Here is a 21,613-nt window from a genome sequence, read left to right on the forward strand (position 1 = left end):
TTTCCTCACTAACCTTAACTTTTATTTTGTTTTAAAACGAAAGACATGTGACTCTTCCTTTTACCTGAACACTTAGTCATCGGAGGGTTAATAACTGGCCTAATTTCAATATTGTTCCATCTCAGAATAGGGAGACCCAACAAGAGGGTGAGAGATGGTGGGGCAGTCAGAACATATATTTATAGATTACATTCGTCTTATACAGGTGCAGTCTGTGGCACCCCAAAACAATTACAATAGTAACATCAAAGATCACTGATCATAAGTCACCGTCAGATATAATAAAAATGAAAACTTTTGAAATATTGTGAGAATTACCAAAATGTGACAGATGGAAAGTGAGCACATGCTGTTGGAAAAATGGGTTCGCTTGGCACAGGATTGCCATAAACCTTCCATTTGTAAAAAAATGCAATATTTGTGAAGCATAATAAAGTGAAGTATAATAAAAGGAGATATGTCTGTATTTTATTATTTTACTTCTCTGATTTTTTTTTGTCTGTTTGTTTTTTAGAGATAGAATCTTGCTCTGTTACACAGGCTAGAGTGCCATGATGAATCATAGCTCACTGTGGCCTTGATCCCCCTGGGATCAAGTGATCTTCCTGCCTTAGCCTCCAGAGTAGCTGGTACTACAGGTATGTGCCACCACACTCAGCTAATTCTCTTATATTTTTTGTAGAGACAGTGTCTCCCTATGTTTCCCAGGCTCGTCTCGGACTCCTGGGCTGAAGTGATCCTCCCACCTCAGTCTCCCAGAGTGCTGAGATTACAGACATGAGCACCACACCTGGCCTTCTTGATGTGTTTTATACAAGAATATTAAAACACTCTGAGTTATCCTTTGACATGTAACATTTTGCTTTTTCTGTTTTTTCTCAAGATTTATAAAATGAGCACATTGAAATCTAATAAAGCAATATTTCAGCTAAAAAAAAACCATTTCCACCAATTTAGTTCTTTAAAGGTTTCATGTAAGTTCATGTACCGATTGAATATACCTTATCTGAAATTTCTGGGTCCAGAAGTGTTGTGAATTTTGGATTTTGGAATATTTGCATATAATTAATGAGATATCTTAGGAATGGGACCCAAGTCTAAACATAAATTTTGTCTATTTCATGTACATCTTATATACATAACCTGAAGGTAATTTTATACAATACTCTTTTTTTTTTTTTTTTTTTGAGACAGTTTTGTTCTTGTTCCCGAGGCTGGAGTGCTGTGGTGCAATCTTGGCTCACTGCAACCTCTGCCTCCCAGTTTCAAGCAATTCTCCTGCCTCAGCCTCCCAAGTAGCTGGTATTACAGGTGCTTACCACCGTGCCTGGCTAATTTTTGTATTTTTGGTAGACATGGGGGTTTCACCATGTTGGCCAGGCTGGTCTCGAACTCCTGACCTCAGGTGATCTGCCCACTTCAGCCTCCCACAGTGCTGGGATTACAGGCATGAGCCCCCGTACCTGGCCACAATACTTTTAATAATTTAGTGCATGAAACAAAGTTTGCGTTAAGTACTTATGTGTGGAATTTTGCTTTGTGCCATCATGGCAGCACTCAAAATATTTCAGATTCTGAGTTTTGGACTTGATTGAAGATGTTCAACCTGTAATTTCCTTCATATTGATGGTAGGCACAAGTTTTGTATCTTTTTGTAAAGGTGTGAAACAAGTTAAATGACATCTTTCCTGAATTTCTGGAGTGGAGCATTTATTAAGAAACAGGATATAAGAATTTGCTTAAGCCACTCTGTTTTAAATCTGATTTTCTTCCTATTAATATTTTAAGCAGAAAAAAATTATCTAATACATTAGCACCACCTTTACTTTGAAAGTGAAACAAATGACATCTGTTAGCTTAGCCATGGAGGTTAAGTGGTTTTTCTAAGAAATGAATATGCACTACAATGAACGATTTGCCAGTCATCTCAATGGCTATTTTGTTTTGCAGGCCACAGTGTGAACACATGAATAGAAGAAGAAAATTTCTTCTTGCCTCAGTACTTGCTCTCCAGAACTCGAGTTTTATATATCCATCATGTCACAAGTGCTTGTCTAGGATAATTGTAGTCTCCAAAAGGTAAAAATAAAGTCTGTAAGTGAGAGAGGAAAAATAAGTGCACACTGTAGATTTCCTGTGGCTCAAGGGCAACGACCAAATTTACCAAACCAGGACATCAGATTCTCTCATGGGTTGGTTCTTCTGTAAATCCCAGAACAGATTTCACTGCTAATCCTCTATTATTAGAGAAAAGTTTTAAGTTACTGTCAAGTCCTTTGATAAATACCTGGCTCAAGGAAGAAAAATAACTTATCAGAGAGTAAGTCCCAATATTGGTACAAAACATCATCCATTTCTGGGATATCCCTGGGAATAATATAGGAGGCTTTTGTTTATTGTTTGTTTATTTTTGCATGATCCACAGAATAGTTTTTAGTATAAATAAATAAACTCCTTGAGACCAGGGACTATGTTATAGTAATATCTATCCTTTAGCAACTAGAAAGGTATTTGACATACAATTCTTTATTATCATGCTCAGATACAAGTCAACTATATCTGAGAGCCTAAAATCTTCCTCTGATCTTTATAGAGTAGAAGTGAGAGGTTAGATTTGAAGTTTCTCCAGAACACTGTCTCTCTGCATGGAAGAGAAGATAAGAATACCTAATAAGTAGCTAGAAGTATTTAGGAAATAGTAGTGTGCCAGCAATATTCCTAACTAGTTTTTTTGTCTAGTTAGCATTGAATGGGGAGGCAGAAAGGGATTGGCAGTTCTAACTCACATCTAGACTCTAAGTAATCCTTGAAGTAGTTATTACACTGTTCCTTTATTAAGTCACTCTTTCAAGTACTCATTTATAAGCTCTAAGAGAAAGACCCTGTTTGTGTTATTCATCATTAAATCCTTGGCATCCCTCCTAGGGCTTGGTTCATAGAAAATATTCAACAAATGTTCGTTAAATGAATGAATAAGTGATGGTATTATAGTGTTTAGATTGCCTTAGGCTCACCCGTTTTCACTTTCCTGCCTGTCATTTCAAACAACTAAAACTGATGAGCTACTTGCCTTTCATCAGGATCTATACTTAGAAGCAGTGTGGTATACTGTCCTTAATTAATGTTGTCGGATTCTTAGACACCCCAACTTTAAGCAGAATGATGTATAATTAAACTAATTTTTTTCTCATCAACGTTATAATAACATTATTTGAGAACCTGCTATAAGTAGTTTTGCTTTAAGTCACAGTATCCAAGAACCTATCACTGACATTAAGTGAGGACTTACTGTAATGGAACAATTTCAAGCTTCAGAGAACACAACAGACTTGCATGTAGGCTCTGGCACTCATTATGTGACTTAGGGCAAGATATTTAACTTCTGTGAGTCTAATTACTCATTTGTAAAATGGGATAATGGTACCCACAATATGGGATTATTGTAAAGTTAAACATAATGCACCAAAATATTCTAATATATAACATATATTAGGATTTCCAAAATGGTAGCTATTATTATTATAGTCTATTATAAGTATACTTTACCTTATTACAGTATATTATCATGATTAAAAGCATAATTCTCTGGAAAAGATTGCCTGGTTCAAATCACAACCCTGCCTATTATAGCTGTGTGGCCTCAGGCAAGTCATTTTAATTATCTGAGCCTCAAAATGGCTCAGAAAGTGATATCTGCTTCATAGGGTTCTTGTAAGGATTAAATGAATTAATATACATAACATGCCTAGAACATTGTCTGATACATCATCAATAATATATAAATATAAAATCTTTTTTAAACTCTTCAGTCATTTATTTTAAAGATAATCTGCAACAAAAATTTAGGTTGAACAATAATGCCATTGTTACTTATTTAGACTGGTATTATCAACAGATAACATTAGTGAGTGTTTACTGTACAGTAGGCACTGTGCTAGGAGCTTTTTGGACATTCTGTCTTTTAATACAACAGTCCTATGAAGTGAATGCTATTGTTAATGCCAACCTTTAAAGGAGACAACTGAAGCTTACCACAAATCATCACACAGCCAGCTAGTTAGGAGCAGAAACATATTCAAGCCTAAACAATCGGAATTCTGTTTACCTTCATAATCACCATATTACTTCCAAATTAGCAGTGGAATGTGTATTCAGAATGATACCTTCCCCTCTCTTTCTTAGAGCTTAAAATGCCCTGGGAAAGGACTTGTGACTGGACGTTTTCAGAATATAAAACCCATGGCACATAGTCCTTGCCTGTGGAAACATAGTCTGTGAGAATATAACCTGTTTTCTGCATATACTACTGAGGGAATGTGTTTAGGATTTTCGAGGTAAACAATCATATCATCAGCTAACAGTGACAGTTTGACTTCCTCTTTATCAATTTAGATGCCCTTTCTTTCTTTCCCTTGTCTGATGGCATTGGCTAGGACTTCCAGTACTATGTTGAAGAGGAGTGGTGAGAGTGGGCATCCTTATCTTGTTCCAGTTCTCAGAGGGACTGCTTTCAACTTTTCCCCACTCAGTGTTATGTTGGCTGTGGGCTTATCATAGATGGCTGTTATTACATTGAGGTTTGTCCCTTGTATGCCAATTTTGCTGAGAGTTTTAATCATAAAGGGATGCTGGATTTTGTCAAATGCTTTTTCTGCATCTACTGAGATGATTATGTGATTTTTGTTTTTAAAATTCTGTTTATGTGGTATATCATGGTTATTGACTTGTGTATGTTAAACTGTCCCTGCATCCCTGGTATGAAACCGACTTAATCATAGTAGATTATCTTTTTGATATGTTGTTGGATTAAGTTAGGCAGTATTTTGTTAAGGATTTTAGCATCTGTGTTTATTAGGGATATCAGGCTGTAGTTGTCTTTTTTGGTTATGTCGTTTCCTGATTTTGGTATTAAAGTGATGCTGGCTTCATGGAATGAATTAGAGAGGGTTCTCTCTTTCATTATCTTGTGTAATAGTGTCGAAAGGATTGGTACCAATTCTTCTTTGAATGTCTGGTGGAATTCTGCTGTGAATCCATATAGTCCTGGACTTTTTTGCTCTTGGTGGTAATTTTTTAATTGCCATTTCAATCTTGCTGCTTGTTATTGATCTGTTCAGGGTATTCAGTTCTTCCTGATTTAAGCTAGGAGGATTGTATTTTTCCAGGAATTAATCCATCTCTTCTAGGTTTTCTAGTTTGTGTAAAAGTGTTCATAGTGACCTTGAATGATCTTTTGTATCTCAGTGGTGTCAGTTGTAATATCTTCCATTTTGTTTCTTTATGAGGTTTTTGGATTTTCTCTCTTCTTTTCTTGATTAATCTTGCTAATGGTGTATCAATTTTATCTTTTCAAAGAGCCAGGTTTTTGTTTTCATTTATCTTTTGCATTTTTTTATTGTTTGTTTGTTTGTTTCAATTCCATTTAGTGCTGCTTTGATCTTGGTTATTTCCTTTCTTCTGCTGGATTTGGGTTTGGTTTGTTCTTGTTCCACTAGTTCCTTGAGGTGTGACCTTAGAATGTCAGTTTGTGCTCCTTCAGTCTTTTTGATGTAGGTATTTAGGGCTGTGAATTTTCCTCTTAGCACTACCCTTGCTGTATCCCAGAGGTTCTGATAGGTTGTGTCATTATTGTCGTTCAGTTCGAAGAATTTTCTAATTTCCATCTTGATTTCATTTTTGACCCAATGATCATTCAGGAGCACGTTATTTAATTTCCATGTATATGCATGTTTTTGAAGGCTCCTTTTGGAGTTGACTTCCAGTTTTATTTCGCTGTGGTCTGAGAAAATGCTTGATATAATTTCAGTTTTCTTAAATTTATTGAGGCTCGTTTTATGGCCTTCCATATGGTCTGTCTTGGAGAAAGTTCCATGCACTGTTGACTAGAATGTGTATCTGCAGTCGTTGGATGAAATTTCTGGTATATATGTTAAGTTCATTTGTTCCAAGGCATAGTTTAAATCCATTTTTTCTTTGTTGACTTTCTGTCGTGATGACCTGTCTAGTGCTGTCAGTGTAGTATTGAAGTCCCCCACTATTATTATGTTGCTGTCTATCTCATTTCTTAGGTCTATTAGTAATTGTTTTATAAATTTGGGAGCCCCAGTGTTAGGTGCATATATGTTTAGGATTGTGATATTTTCCTGTTGCACAAGGCCTTTTATCATTATATAATGTCCTTTGTCTCCTTTAACTGCTGTTGCTTTAAAGTTTGTTTTGTCTGATATTAGAATAGCTACCCCTGCTTGCTTTTGGTATCCATTTGCGTGAAATGCCTTTTCCCACTCCTTTACTTTACTTGAAGATTATGTGAATCCTTATGTGTTAGGTGAGTCCCCTGAAAGGCACCAGATAGTTGGTTGGTGAGTTCTTACCCATTCTGCTGTTCTGTATCTTTTAAGTGGAGCATCTGTGCCATTTACATTCAATGTTAGTATTGAGATTTGAGGTACCATTGCATTCATGGTGCTATTTGTTGCCTGTGTACCTTGGATTTTTTTGTTTTGTTTTTGCTTTTTAAATTGTATTTTTGTTTTATAGGTCTTGTGTGATTTATGCCTTAAAGAGATTCTATTTTTGATGTGTTTTCAGGATTTGTTTCAAGATTTAGAACTCCTTTTAATGTTTTTGTTTGTTTGTTTTTTTATGGAGTTTCTCTTTTTCGCCCAGGCTGGGGTGAAGTGGTGCAATGTCGGCTCACTGCAACCTCCACCCCTGGGTTCAAGCGATTCTCCTGCCTCAGCCTCCTGAGTAGCTGGGATTACAGGTGTCTGCCATCACATCCAGCTAATTTTTGTATTTTTAGTAGAGATGGGGTTTCACCATGTTGGCCAGACTGATCTCGAACTCCTGACCTCAGGTGATCCACCTGCCTCAGCCTCCCAAAGTGCTAGAATTACAGGCGTGAGCCACTGTACCTGGCCTAGCAGTTATTATAGTGGTGGCTTGGTAGTGGCAAATTCTCTCAGCATTTGTCTGTCTGAAAAAAACTATCTTTCCTCTTACATGATGCTTAGTTTCACTGGATACAAATTTCTTGGCTGATAATTGTTTTTTTGAGGAGGCTGATAGGGCCCTAATCCCTTCTACCTTGTAGGGTTTCTGCTGAGCAATCTTGCTGTTAATCTCATAGGTTTTCCTTTATAGGTTACCTAGTGCTTTTGTCTCACAACTCCTAAGATTCTTTCCTTCATCTTAACTTTAGATAACCTGATGACAATGTTGCTACGTGATGATCTTTTTGTGATGAATTTCCCGAATGTTTTTTGTGTTCCTGTATTTGGATGTCTAGGTCTCTAGCAAGGCCAAGGAAGTTTTCCTCAGTTATTCCCCCAAATATGTTTTACAAACTTTTAGATTTATCTTGTTCCTCAGAAACATCGATTATTCTTAGGTTTGGCCATTTAACATAATCTCAGACTTCTTGGAGGCTTTGTTCATTTTATTTTCTTATTCTTTCTTTTTTGTGTTTGCTGGATTGGGTTAATTCCAAGATCTTGTCTTCGAGGTCTGAATTTCTTTCTTCTACTTGTTCAATTATATTGCTGAGACTTTCCAGAGCATTTTGCATTTCTATAAGTGTGTCCAATGTTTCCTGAAGTGATTGTTTTTCTTGATGCTATTTCCTTGAATACTTCTCCCTTCGCTTCTTGTATCATTTTTTGGATTTCCTTGCATTGGGCTTTGCCTTTCTTTGGTAACTCTCTACTTAGTTTAATAACTAGCCTTCTGAATTCTTTTCAGGTAATATCAGGGATTTCTTACTGGTTTGGATCGATTGCGGTGAGCTAGTGTGATTTTTTTTGGAGATGTTAAAGAGCCTTGTTTTGTCGTATTACCAGAGTTGATTTTCTGGTTCCTTCTCATTTGGGTAGGCTCTGTCAGAGGCAAGGTCTAGGGCTGAAGGCTGTTGTTCAGATTCTTTTGTCCCATGGGACATTGCCTTGATGTAATACTCTCCCCCTTTTCCTATGGATGTGGCTTCCTGTGAGCCGAGCTGCAGTGATTGTTATCTCTTTTCTGGGTTTAGCCATCCAGCAACTCTAGCTGGCTCAGGGCTAGTGCTGGGGGGTTGTCTGCACAGAATCCTGTGATGTGAACCGTCTATGGGTCTCTCAGCCATGGATATCAGCATGGTATTTGGGGTGTCTCCTCGGTCCTACAGGAGCAGTCCACTTCCTTAAAAGGGTCTGTGGGTCTTCTTGGGATTCCTGGCTTGTTCTTGCAGTTGTTCTGGAGCTAATATCCATGACATGAGCCTCCACATGCTGCTCTGTCCATTTGAGTCGGGGCTGCAATCTAGTTCTGCCTCCCATCCGCCATGATGATCTAAATCCTGGTGCTTATCTTTTCTTGTGTTGTTTTTGCTTTCCCTTTTTCATACTTGGAATCAGTTGTAAGCCAACATAGGAAACAGAAATTGCTCATGTTCATTTCCCCATTGCTATAGCACAGCAAGTTTATGACAGAGGAGTTCCATGCTCTTTACCTTTGCAAAAGATCTTAGAGATGCTGAAGAACAAAGAAGCCACTCCCTAAATATTTTCTTTGAACCTGAAATCCTTAGTGACTATAATTATAATAAGTATTTTGTGCTTTATGGAATTAACTTTTTTATTTTCTTAACCTCCAAGATAAGATCAGTGGTCGTTTTCAATCCATAGGTATTCTGCAGAGCCTTGGGGCTCCATGGAAGTGCTTCTGGAGGGAGATGGGATTAGAGTAATAATAATGCATAGTACTGAGTAGTAGGTAGAACTCCAGGGCCCCCACATTAGTTTCAACAAGATCTCTGTTCTCATCCTTATATTAGTGTTCCAGGTTAAATTTCATTTGAAAGCGGATTTCATTATATAAATATACAGACATAGATATACATCTATAAAAATATATGTGTGCAGAGTTAGTTTGATCCTTCATATGAAGCAATAACTACACATACACACACAATAGTATATATCTGTACACTCCCAAAAATTATAAACAAGAGAAAGGATTTAGTTACACAGACAAGCTATCCATCCAGCCCAAACAGATAGAAATTGCCCTTCTTGGTGACTAATGGGACCCATAATCCCTTTTAGCCTAGAAATCCATCTCTGATAACTTTCTTTTCCTAGTTAAAATAGGACTCATCAATCAGAGACTCCCTATCCACTCCCCTATTCCCAACTACCCAAAAAGCTTATATCATGTACTTAAGCAAGTCAAATTTAATTTCACACAAATAGATCAGTTTTCTTCTTTTGTGAGAAAAGTGATATATGGAAGTGTTAAGAGATATGTTTTTTAAAATATGTCTGATTACTTTGTGTATATTTAATCTGGGTCTATAAACTTGGAAAGGGATGTTATATAATCATATAGTCAGAATATCCTTAAACTGGAATCTGTGGTTACATTACAGGTATGTATGAATCCTCCAGTCCCCAAAATATGTAGAATATTGTGTTCATATATGTTTTCTGGGGAAAGAAAATGACTCCATTTCTTTCATCAGATTTTTAAATGTTTTTAAGACCAAGAAAACATTAAGGATTACTTATCTCACTAATTCTTCCACATCTGGGCTATATATAAGTACTCTAGAAAAATAAACAAATAAGGCTGGACATGGCAGCTCACGCCTGTAATCTCAGCACTTTAGGAGGCCAAGATGGGAGGATTGCTCGAGTCCAGGAGTTTGAGACCAGCCTGGGCAATGTAGTGAGACCCCATTTCTACAAAAATAAAAAATTAGGCTGGGCTCAGTAGCTCACACCTATAATCCCAGCACTTTGGGAGGCCAAGATAGGAGGAATGCTTGAGTCAAAAGTTTGAGACCAGCCTGGAAAACATAGTGAGACCTATCCTCTACCAAAAATAAACAAAATTAGCCAGGCAGCATGGCATATGCCTGTAGTCCCAGCTGCTCAGGAGGCTGAGGTGGGAGGATCGCTTGGGCCCAAGAGGTCAAGGCTGCAGTGAGCTGAGATCATACCATCGTACTCCAGCCTGGGCAACAAAGCAAGACCCTATCTCAAAAAAACAAATAAATAAAAATTTTAAAATAAACAAATGAAACTTGGTATTTTAACTGGTATCAAACAAAAAAGATAGCAAATTACAGCTATTATTTCAGATAGATACTTTCAGAGGCTCCTTGAGCTCAAATCTGTTTTCATAATTCTAAGGCATTGTTTGCCTTTTCACTCTGAGCCTCTCATGAGTGCATAATGGAGTTTCCCAGAGGCTACATGACATGTAATATCACAACAGATTGAACAGAGAAGCAGATACGAGAATCCAGCTGTCTTTTTATGAAATCAGACGCTAAAGAGATTTGCAAAATGTAAAACAATGTTGGTCTCTTCTTACTAATTTTTAAAATTTGAAAAACAATTATTTTTCATAAAAATATGTTTTTATGTTAACCATGTAATGGGTCTGTTTTTTTAATTAATTAATAAATATTTTTTAGATTTCTCAGTTTTAATTTCTCACTTTCGTTTAATTTCTCGTTTCATGAGAAATAGAGATAGAGGCCAGGTGTGGTGACTCACGCCTGTAATCTCAACACTTTGGGAGGCTGAGACAAGAGAATCACTTAAGCCTTGGAGTTCAAGACTAGTCTGGGCAACATAATGAGACCCCCCATTTATACAAAAAAAATTGAAAATTAGCCAACATGGTGGCACGTGCCTGTGGTCCCAGCTGCTCAGAAGGCTGAGGGAGGAGGATCTCTTGAGCCCAGGACTTTGAGGTTACAGTAAGCTATGATAACACCACTGCACTCCAGCCTGGGCAGCAGAGTGAGGTGAGACCCTGTCTCAAAACAAACCAAAAATATATATATAGACAAATATAAGATGAACAAGTAAATTCTGTGGATCTAAAGTACAGCATGAGTGGTAACGGATGATGTGTTAAATAATTTGACCATGGTAATCATTACACAGTGAATATGTATTTCAAGTGATCATGTTGTATACCTTGAATATATACAATATTTGGCGAGGACTTTTTTTTTTTTTTTTTGAGACATGGTCCAGCTCTGTCACCCAGACTGGAGTTCAGTGGCACTATCGTAGCTCACCATAACCTCTGCCTCCTGGGCTCAAGCATTCCTCCCACCTCAGTCTCCCAAGTAACTAGGACTGTAGGCACGTGCCACTGTGCTGGTTAATTTTTGTATTTTTTGTAGAGATGCAGTTTTGCCATGTTTCCCAGGCTGGTCTCGAACTTCTGAGCTTGAGCGATCTGCCTGCCACACCCTTCCAAAGTGCTGGGATTACAAGTGTGAGCCACCACACCCGGCCCAAGTAAATATTTTTAAATTGAAAAATATATAGATATTATTCACATAAACAGAAGCTCTTTGGTATTCTCAATAATTTTTTTAAGAGTATAAAGGAGTGCAAAACCAAAAAGTTTGAAAACTGTTATTCTGTAACAAATTACATTTTAGAAATAGGGGTGCCTCTAGAAGTTAAATCAGGGGATGGTGATGTGAATGTGTTGTCTATACCCTTGTTCCTCAAAGTATGGCCTAAGGTACATCTGCATCAGCATCACCTAGGAGTGTATTAAAAATGCAGGATCTTGGGCCTCATCCCAGCTTTCCTGAATCAGAATCTTCATTTTGACAAGATCTCCGGGTGATTTGTATACGCATTAATGTTTAAGAAGCTTTAATCTGTATTACACCATACTAACATTTATTTCAGTCCACCATCATTCCTAAAAGGGTTAGAGGAAGCTATATAAATAAATATCTTCATTATACAAATGTACTTTGTAAAAGTGTATATAGTTTAATATGTAAATGTATTAACACTAATAGACATAGTTTTTTGAGGCTATTATTGATACTGTCTTTGCAAGCAGTTCTTTATTTTAACCATTTGGTCTCATAGTTATCATATCATAATATCATATCATAATATCAGAACTTCATGATAGGAGTTCACAGCCTTGGGTTTGGGTCATAAATTTACCAACTTTGTCTTCTCAGATAAAAATTCAAATTTCCCTATGTGTAAATTTTACCTATAAAAATGAAATAATGTATGTTGAAAACATTTTTAAATTTAATGCTAATGCATATTAATTAGTCTAAGTTTTGCTAGGAATTTTACATTAAACCTGTATGCATTGTTATTGCATAGCCTTTAAAGAACTTCCAATAAATATTTTAAACAGTTCATTTCACTACAATTTGGTACTAATGGGGTTTTATACCCTAGTAAGTCAGTTACCTTTAATTTATTATATGGCTAACCTACAGCACAAACTCCAGCAGATTTGTGTAGGATTCTATGAATGAGTTGGTACAGATTCATCCTCAGTATGGCAGAAAAATGATAACACAGATGTAATAAAGGTGAGTCACTTTTGAGAGCTACAGATTTTGGACTCCCCCTAGTGGCTATCTGGCAACAATCAGATTTATCCAACCATCTTTCACATTGCTTTCTGTTTGCATTTTGCCACTCTTTTTTAAAATCTTTAGCAACCTGAAGAAAAAGCAAAGTTCTAGTATTAGCCATTACCATAAGATGTTTTTAGGTTCTTGTTCTATTTCAAAAAAATTTTGATACTATTCTGTCTATTAAATAAAGTTAACATAACTTGGGGGGGAATTAAGAACATGAAAGATGGAAATCAGAGTTACAATACATTGCAAACTAGAAAAGAAGGAAACAGTATAAGTGACAATAATCATCACAATGCTTCATATAGTTATGAGGGAGAAGCAGACTAACACTAATTTCACAATATTTGCACTACACCCTTTATTTATTTTGTCTATTTTAATCCTCCTTCAGCTCTGGACTTTATAGATGAAGAACTCAAGAATTTAGTAACTGTCAGACAATGAGTACATGACAATAGAGTTACACTGTCATGTGGATGTATACTTTTTCACTGGAAAGCCTTTGGCTATCATTACAGATTGTCTTAAAAACAAGTTAAATTGCATGGCTTTCATATCTAATTTTACAATCTGATAAGTTATCAACATATTCCAATAAATTAATTTTCATTATTGTGAGAAAAATGCAATTAAGTGCTTTGCGTATAAATATGTATTAAATATTTTGAAATTATTTACTTTTCATCCTCTCCTTCATGCACAGTTTTCTTTTCATTTTCTATCAATTTAGTATGTATTTCTGTCAACTTGGAACTATTTAATTTAAATCAGTAAAGCTAACTATTCTGAATAGAGAAATTTAAAGGAAATTGATCTGAAAGAGTTTAAGAAGAATGTGAGTCCTATGGGAGCATTTGTACAGAAAATGTTATTTTACATTTTTACTGTTCTGGATTTTTCATCATATGAAAAAAACACTTAATGATTATCTCCACACTTTTTTCCACCACTTTTTTAGGTCTTATTGTCCAAAATGTGGCTCTGCTGGTGAATCTGGAAATGCCAATTACAGATACAAACTTTCCTTAAAAGTTGCAGAATCAAACAAATTGTATGTTATTACTGTATTTGGAAGTTGCTTAGATACATTTTTTGGTCTTACTGCCACTGGTTTGCACAGGTAAGAATACTTAAAACATTCTTTTTCCTAGCTGCCCTTAGAATTTGAAGATACAAGTTGATAAGGCAATATACTTTTTTTAAAAAAGATGATCATTCAACCTCAGATGATCAGTCTTTTAAAAAGACTAGCAAATAAGAAAGATGTTTGTTTCCTGAATACATATTGTGATTACGTTAAAACAGTCTCCTTTTATTTAGGGTAACTAATCTGTAATTTGAATATTAAATTATAAATCTCTAATCCAAGTTAGAGAAATAGAGGGTAAGAAAGTAACATCATTTCAAATTGAAGAATTATCCAAATTGAGGTTGGCATTCAAATGGTTAGGTTCCCCTGAGGCAGAAGAAGCTATTTGAGGGAATATTTGCATATCAGAAATTGAAATCTTGTTATTTTTTTATCTGTATTATAACTTTATTTGCATAGTTTGACCTTTAAGACATTGTCCTGAGAATATAAGAATAAGCAATTAAAGCTTTTCTTCCCCCTCAGTCTTCTGCCCTGCTCCCCTAATCACTTGCAAGAAATCTATGTCCACTTTTTTGTGGTTGTGACAATAAAAGGACTACAACCAGGATTATCAGAGAAAAGGGAAGACTTTTTCCTGCTTTGAAATAAAGGGCTAGAGAGCCCATCACTATTCCCTCTGCCACTTTTATTTTTCCCTGTAATCATTGCCAGATCTGATGGTTAGGCAGATACCTACTTTACTCACTCTTGATTAATTGGTTTTGTTGAGTTTTCTGTGCTATGAGAAACTAGAGAGAACAAACTGCATAGCTCTTAAAGTGACTTTTTTTCTCTATAAAAGGTTCATGCTGCATTTTCAAACTAATTGTGTGTCTGACTTTATAGCATGATTAAATTTCAAAGTTTATTCACATTTTTTTTTTCAATCAAGGTACATTCAGGATCCTAATAAAATTCCAGAAACACTGGACAATGATACAACTCAGGATCTATTAACTAAAGCAGTTGAAACTTGCTTTGTTGGACAAAGCTTTATTTTTGGAGTGACGGTAATTGAGACTAGCTTTCTTTTTAATAATTTGTTAATATTTCCATTGTAATGAATTATGTGAATTTTATAAATAGCTGTTAGGAGTTATATAAATGTGAAGGCCTGTAGAAACACTTTAAACTATGTAAAAATAGCCTATAGGTGGTCTGTTAAAACACCATGGGTAGCAACTTCCTCTTTCAAAAGTCAGGGAAGCCTACTTCAAATGCTTTCAGAGCTTAAAAAATATAAATTTATTATATATTTAGAAATGTTAGATATTTGATTTTTGGTATTTAGTATTTATTTTGCCCTCCAGATTTTATTCAAATTCTGTAGTAAAACTTGCATCAGTTCTCTAACTTTTTAATTCTGTCATCTATAAAAAGAGAATAATGGAACACTGAAGGCAAAGTATCTTAAAACTATATTAAGAAGGATGCTCTTGGGCCGGGCGCGGTGGCTCACGCCTGTAATCCCAGCACTTTGGGAGGCCGAGGCGGGTGGATCACAAGGTCAAGAGGTAGAGACCATCCTGGTCAACATGGTGAAACCCCGTCTCTACTAAAAATACAAAAATTAACTGGGCACGGTGGCGCGTGCCTGTAATCCCAGCTACTCAGGAGGCTGAGGCAGGAGAATTGCCTGAACCCAGGAGGCGGAGGTTGCGGTGAGCCGAGATCGTGCCATTGCACTCCAGCCTGGGTAACAAGAGCGAAACTCCGTCTCAAAAAAAAAAAAGAAGGATGCTCTTTAATTATAAAAATGACTGTAGAAGAAGTTAAAAGAATGTATTGACTTTGAAGTGTTAAAAACACGCGCTTTGAATGAAGAGACCCCCAAACAGGCTTTGTGTGAGCAACATGGCTGTTTATTCACCTGGGTGCAGGTGGGCTAAGGCCGAAAAGGGCGTTAGCGAAGGGCAGTGGGATAGGAGTTGGTTTTATAGGTTTGGGGTGGGCAGTGGGAAGTTACAGAGTAAGATAAATTTCAGTGGTGGGAGTAGGGGCAAAGAGTATACATTAACATAAGTTCAGTTACAATGGCTGGTGGGATAAGAGTAGTTAAGATGGCAGGGTGGGGTGAGGGGAAGCTTATGTCGGGGGAAGCTCCTCTGTGGGTGATCAGGGATAATGGCGAACACAGGGTAGGGGGGTGGTGATCTGCCAAGGCAGGCAGGACTTTAGACTTTCTGGGTCCGGGCTTGCACATGGAGGCCTGACAGAAGGAGTAATAGTTTTCTGTCTCATCTTTGCTAAAGGGAACACAGAGACATTTTTTCCACACTGGAATCAGGGTTTTAAAAGAGGAAATAAAGCACTCTATAGTAGAAGAGTAAAAAAAATCCAAAGGGAAGGTAGAATCAACAGCTACAGAGCTTTACTTTGTTAAAATCGTAAGCAGTTCTTTTCTCTCCTCTCTTCTTTTGCCCTCCCCCTTTTTCCCCTCCCCTCCTCTCTTTCTTAACTAATGAGAAATATTGTAAGTTGCCATTTATTGAGCCACTACTATTTTCTAAGCATTGTGCAGTTTTCCATTTTATTGCTAAACAGTAATCCTGCATTTTTATTTTTATTTTTATTTTATAAATGAGAAAACTAAGACTCAGAGAGGTTAAATAAATTGTCCAGTGTCTCAACACTACTAGTAAATGCTGGAACTAGAATTTCTTCAAATCAGTTTAAAGCTCTTTAAGGTTTATAGTCTCTTAAATATGGTACTTTGCCTATAACACTAACAGAATTGAAATTGGAATTGAAGGATGGGAGTAATAGTTGTATCTGTTTTAACCTTTTAAATCTGTTAATTTTATTTTAGTTTAGTTTTGAGACAGCATCTCACTCTGTCACCATGGCTAGAGTGCAGTGGCAAGATCATGGCTCACTGTAGCCTTGACCTCCCTAGGCTCTGGTGATCCTCCCACCTCAACCCCCTGAGTAGCTGAGACTACAGGTGCAGGCCACCATGCCCAGCTAATTTTTGTGGGTTTTTTTGTAGAGATGGGGTTTCACCATGTTGTGCAGTTTGCTGAGGCTCAAGTGATCTGCCTGCCTCAGCCTCTCAAAGTGCTGGGATTACAGGCATGAGCCACTGCACCTCGCTAAATCTTTGTTTCATATTTAAGTAAAAGGAAGAAAATTTTATTCTTATTTAAATTTCTTTACTTCTTTACAGAATTTTGAAAACCAATCTGGACAAGGTTCAGAAGCCAATAAGTACTTACAGCAATGCTCTGTCTACAAAAGAAAAGCCAAAGCACTAGTCGCTTGCCAGATTGTTCTACCAGACCCAGGTGTTGCAGGCTTTACTGTCTTTGACTACTTCCATCAACTTTTGCAGACTTTTAATTTCAGGAAACTTCATTGTGACTCTCAGGCACCTAATAGTAACTTACTTGCTTTAGATCACTCAAGTAGTGATCTCAGCAGCATATATACTCCTGACAGCACTTCTTATTTTTTCAAGTCCTGCAGCAAGGATACTTTTTCAAAATTCTGGCCGCCATCACTTGAATTCAGTTCCATTGTTTCACAACTAACAGATGATGATTTTTCAGCTTCAGAACAAGATAAGGCCTTTGGTACCCTTCATCAGAACAGAAAATCCATCTCCATTGCAGGGGCCACTGGTTCCAATAGCTGCCATGATCCCATTCAGAATTCATGGAGCCTTGTTTCATATATGGATAAAAAGAGTACAGCAGAAAAGTTGGGTAAAGAACTTGGCTTACAAGCTAAGGAGCTGAGTACAGTTCACAGCAGTCATCATGAAACTGGAGTTAATGACTCTTTGAAAATGCAAGAGCCTCTTGAGTCAAGTAATGCAAATTCCTCCCACAGTACAGTGGAAATTAAAAATAGGTCCCAGCATGAGCCACCATATTTCCAGCATCACGGTATAGATACCCCCACTAACCTTCAAAAGAGATCTGCATGTTATTCACCTTCATTACTCAGACTTGAAGAGACAGCCAGCAGTTCCGAGGATTGTGACTCTGAAATATGGGATGATCTACCATTCTCTGAAAGCCTGAACAAGTTTCTGGCAGTTCTTGAAAGTGAGATTTCTATAACCCAGACAGATGTCAGTAGTAGGAACCATCATGTAGATAATGACATCGATAAATTTCATGCAGACCACAGCACGTTATCGGTGACTCCCCAGAGAACTACTGGAGCCCTGCATACACCACCTATAGTTTTAAGATCATCACAAGCAATAGTCAAAGCAAACTCTGGCAAAGATAACTTCTTTTTCAACTGTAAAGTAAATCTAAGTCCCAGTGTTGAAAAGGAGTCACAACCAGATAGCAAAGTAGAAGCTGTCTCTGTAAATCATAATGGAAGAGATATGTCAGAATATTTTCTACCAAAACTGTCAGTTCAGTTTTCATCTTCAAAAGATTTAGAAACAACAGTTACTCTTAAGAAGACTATAAGAATCTCACCACACAGTGATGAAATTCTATTTAGGCCCATTACTTTGGAGAGTGACAATTCTAGTCTAAATAACAAATATTTGAATGGATGTGGAGAAAAGTTACTTTCAGAAATGAATGAAAAGTTGACAACTCTGTGTTGTGGGAAGTATAATGATGCGTCTGATCTTTGCAAATTAGAAAATAAGCAACATTATAGGTGGCCAAAGAACCAAGATGACAGTTTTACAATTTGCAGGAAACTTACATATCCTTCAGAAACTCTTTGTAGTAATACAAATAGAAATACAAATACGTTGAAAGACATGCCGTGTGGACATATCACTAACAACTTAACACAGAGCAATTCTATTGGCCGTGAAGGTAGCTATGATGCCTCTGCTGACCTCTTTGATGATATTGCTAAAGAAATGGACATTGCAACAGAGATTACCAAAAAGTCACAGGATAGTTTGTTACAGTGGGGAATGTCTTTGCCAGAAAGACATCCTTCAGAGTCTGATTTTTCACTGAGGTCACTTTCTGAAGACTTCATCCAGCCTTCACAGAAGTTTTCCTTGCAAAACCCATCTGACTCTAGGCATTCAAGAACAAGCTCTCCAACACCTCATTTTCAATCAGATTCAGAATATAACTTTGAAAATAGTCAAGACTTTGTTCCGTGTTCACAGTCAACTCCAATTTCAGGCTTCCACCAAACCAGAATTCATGGGATAAACAGAGCTTTCAAAAAAATACCTGTATTTTATTCAGATCTTGATGCTAACTATGAAAAAATAAGGATTTTCCCTGAAAATGACAAACAGCAAGCCAGCCCAAGCTGTCCAAAATATATAAAAACACCTAGCCAGAAAATCAGAAGCCCTGTTATATCTGGTATATCACAAACAGAAGTTTTCAACCACCATCCTTTAGCTAAGTGCCATGAAACTGATAGTGACGAATGGGTCCCTCCTACCACACAAAAAATATTTCCTTCAGATATGCTTGGATTCCAATTCATAGGTCTAAGGAAATCCCTTGCTGCCCATTTCCCTGATCAACAAGACTTAGCAAGAAAGAAACTGAAACATATTAGACAGGGAACCAAAAGAGGTTTAATTAAGAAGAAATTAAAGAATGTGCTTGCAGCAATAGTTATGAAAGAGAATACTCCTAAATATAACTGTAAAAGTTCAAGCTGGATTTCTAAATGTCCAGATGTTCAAGTCTTAGAAACACCTCAGCTGCACCCTATTCTTGGACTTGATCCTTGTTCAGAAGTCAAATGTTGCCTTCCATTTTCAGAAAAAGGCCCTTCAGTGTGTGAAACTAAAAGTGCTTGGTCGCCTGAATTGTTTTCATAAAAAGTCACCTGAACCCAATTCCTGAACTTTTAGATCTTTTTGGAAATGTTTGCCTTTGGTGGTATGGAAAGCATTCTTTACATTTTGAACACTTGAAGAGAAGCAAATTGAAAAGGGGACTGTGCTGAGTGCTACTGTGCCTTTTAAAATATAATGCTATTATTTTCCCCAGGGTTTTATTTAGTATACTATGATTATGTAATTGAGTGCTTTATTTTATACTGTTTATTGTACTTTAATAATATTGTTGGGCCGGGCGCGGTGGCTCAAGCCTGTAATCCCAGCACTTTGGGAGGCCGAGGCGGGTGGATCACAAGGTCAAGAGATCGAGACCATCCTGGTCAACATTGTGAAACCCCGTCTCTACTAATACAAAAAAATTAGCTGGGCATGGTGGCGCGTGCCTGTAATCCCAGCTACTCAGGAGGCTGAGGCAGGAGAATTGCCTGAACCCAGGAGGCGGAGGTTGCGGTGAGCCGAGATCGCGCCATTGCACTCCAGCCTGGGTAACAAGAGTGAAACTCCGTCTCAAAAAATAATAATAATAATAATATTGTTAAGATTGTTTTTTGTAAGTATTAATATTTGTTAAAATCACATCTACATCCAGAAATAAAGCCATTGCAAACCAAAACTTAGTCTTTCTTAGTTCAGCTCAGACCAGAAAATGCCTGCTATATTATAGGCCAATGAGTGTGCTGAGTTTGGGATAGAAAGCTACAAGATCACTGCTCTCAAAATAGTTTAATCTGCTGGATAAGACAGATATATAAAAAGATAATTTCAATACAGTGGAGAAAATGCAATGATATGGGTTTGTAATGGGCATGACAAACGTTTACGTTGCTATGGGAGCATGGAAGAAAAGCAGTTAACCCATTAGAGAGCTGAGGGTAAGAAGAAAGGTTAAAAAAAATTTACTATTTAGAAGTTATATGTGAAACTGTTACTATTTTATTTAATACCTATACATTGAATGTCTACTCTACATGCCAAGCACCGTGCTTAGTGCTGGAAACAAGATAAAAAGCCCCTTCCCTCAAACTCATAATCAGTTGGAATAATGAGGTAATTAGAATCTGGTTAAGTTCTATGATAGGAGATAAGCTTGGGGTGCTAATAGGAACAAAAATGAGAAGCAATTTTCAGACACTCAAGTCTTAGCAACAGCTCTACTGTACCCTGTGAAATCTTTCACATATCCCTGGTCAGCTTTCTTTGCCATTCCCTACAACAACCATTCCAAAACAACACTCTTCATGCCACAAACCAACTGCCACTCTCCCTGCCTCCTACTTCATGGAGAATATTGAGATCACCTGATATTTTCTCAACTTCCCACTACCGTACCTACCCACATGTCTGTATCTGTACTCACCCATAGCTGCTTTCCTCTAGTCATAGAAAATGGTACTCACCGTCTAAGTGCTAATCTTTCCATTTAGACTATTGATCTAATACACCTATCTTTGAGGTCTTGTACCAAATATTCCCCCTATGTTTTTACCTTCTTGCTCTACTGTATCTCTCCCTCCCCACATTTTTTATTTTGAAAATTTGCAAACAGAAAAGTTGAAAGAGGCTGGACGCGGTGGCTCACACCTGTAATCCCAACAATTTGAGAGGCCAAGGCGGGCAGATCACTTGAGGTCAGGAGTTTGAGACCAGCCTGGCCAAGACAGTGAAACCTTGTCTCTACTAAAAATACAAAAATTAGCTAGGCATGGTGGCGCATGCCTGTAATCCCAGAAACTTGGGAGGCCGAGGCACAAGAATTGCTTGAACCCAGGAGGCAGAGGTTCCAGTGAGTCAAGATTGTGCCACTGCACTCTAGCCTGGGTGACAGAGCAAGACTCTGTCTCAAAAAAAAAATGAAAAAAGTTGAAAGACTACCACAGTGATACGGTATCTTTATGTACCATCTAGATTCAATAATTTTTAACATCTTGCCTTTTGCATTATGTGTGTGTTTGGTTTGTGTGTGTGTATACAGATACAGTTTGGCTTTGCTAAACCATTTAAAGGTCAGCCACAGACAGGACATTTCACCCCTAAATTCTTCAGTGTAAATTTTTTTAAAGGCTTTTTTCTACATAGCCACAGTATCATCATCACACCAAGGAAAAATAACAGTAATTCCCTAATATCATCAAATATTCAGCCCATAATCAAATTTTTCTATTTGTCCCCAAAGTATAATTATTGAAGTTATTTAACCAGAATTTCATCAAGGTTCATCCATCTGTTTTTCTACAACCTCACCTCTTATTTCACATAATATTAGATTTAT

General features: G+C 37.1%; 1 protein-coding gene across 2 annotated transcripts in view; it reads left to right on the plus strand.

The window, feature by feature from the left end:
* DDIAS (DNA damage induced apoptosis suppressor) overlaps positions 1–19,946 on the plus strand; it is a 33,258-nt gene extending 13,312 nt beyond the window's left edge. For both annotated transcript variants that reach the window (XM_064365586.1, XM_012469569.2), the window contains exons 2-6: positions 515–638; positions 1,951–2,079; positions 13,374–13,535; positions 14,440–14,557; positions 16,714–19,946. In XM_064365586.1, coding sequence (XP_064221656.1) covers positions 1,967–2,079; positions 13,374–13,535; positions 14,440–14,557; positions 16,714–19,323 — 3,003 coding nt within the window. In that variant the 5' untranslated portion in view covers positions 515–638; positions 1,951–1,966 and the 3' untranslated portion in view covers positions 19,324–19,946. The remainder of the gene's footprint in view (positions 1–514; positions 639–1,950; positions 2,080–13,373; positions 13,536–14,439; positions 14,558–16,713) is intronic.
* Positions 19,947–21,613: the final 1,667 nt, after the last annotated feature.

The sequence above is a fragment of the Aotus nancymaae genome, unplaced genomic scaffold, assembly GCF_030222135.1.
Source record: "Aotus nancymaae isolate 86718 unplaced genomic scaffold, 86718_ANA_hifiasm-v0.15.2.pri h1tg000059l, whole genome shotgun sequence".
NCBI lineage: Eukaryota > Metazoa > Chordata > Mammalia > Primates > Aotidae > Aotus > Aotus nancymaae.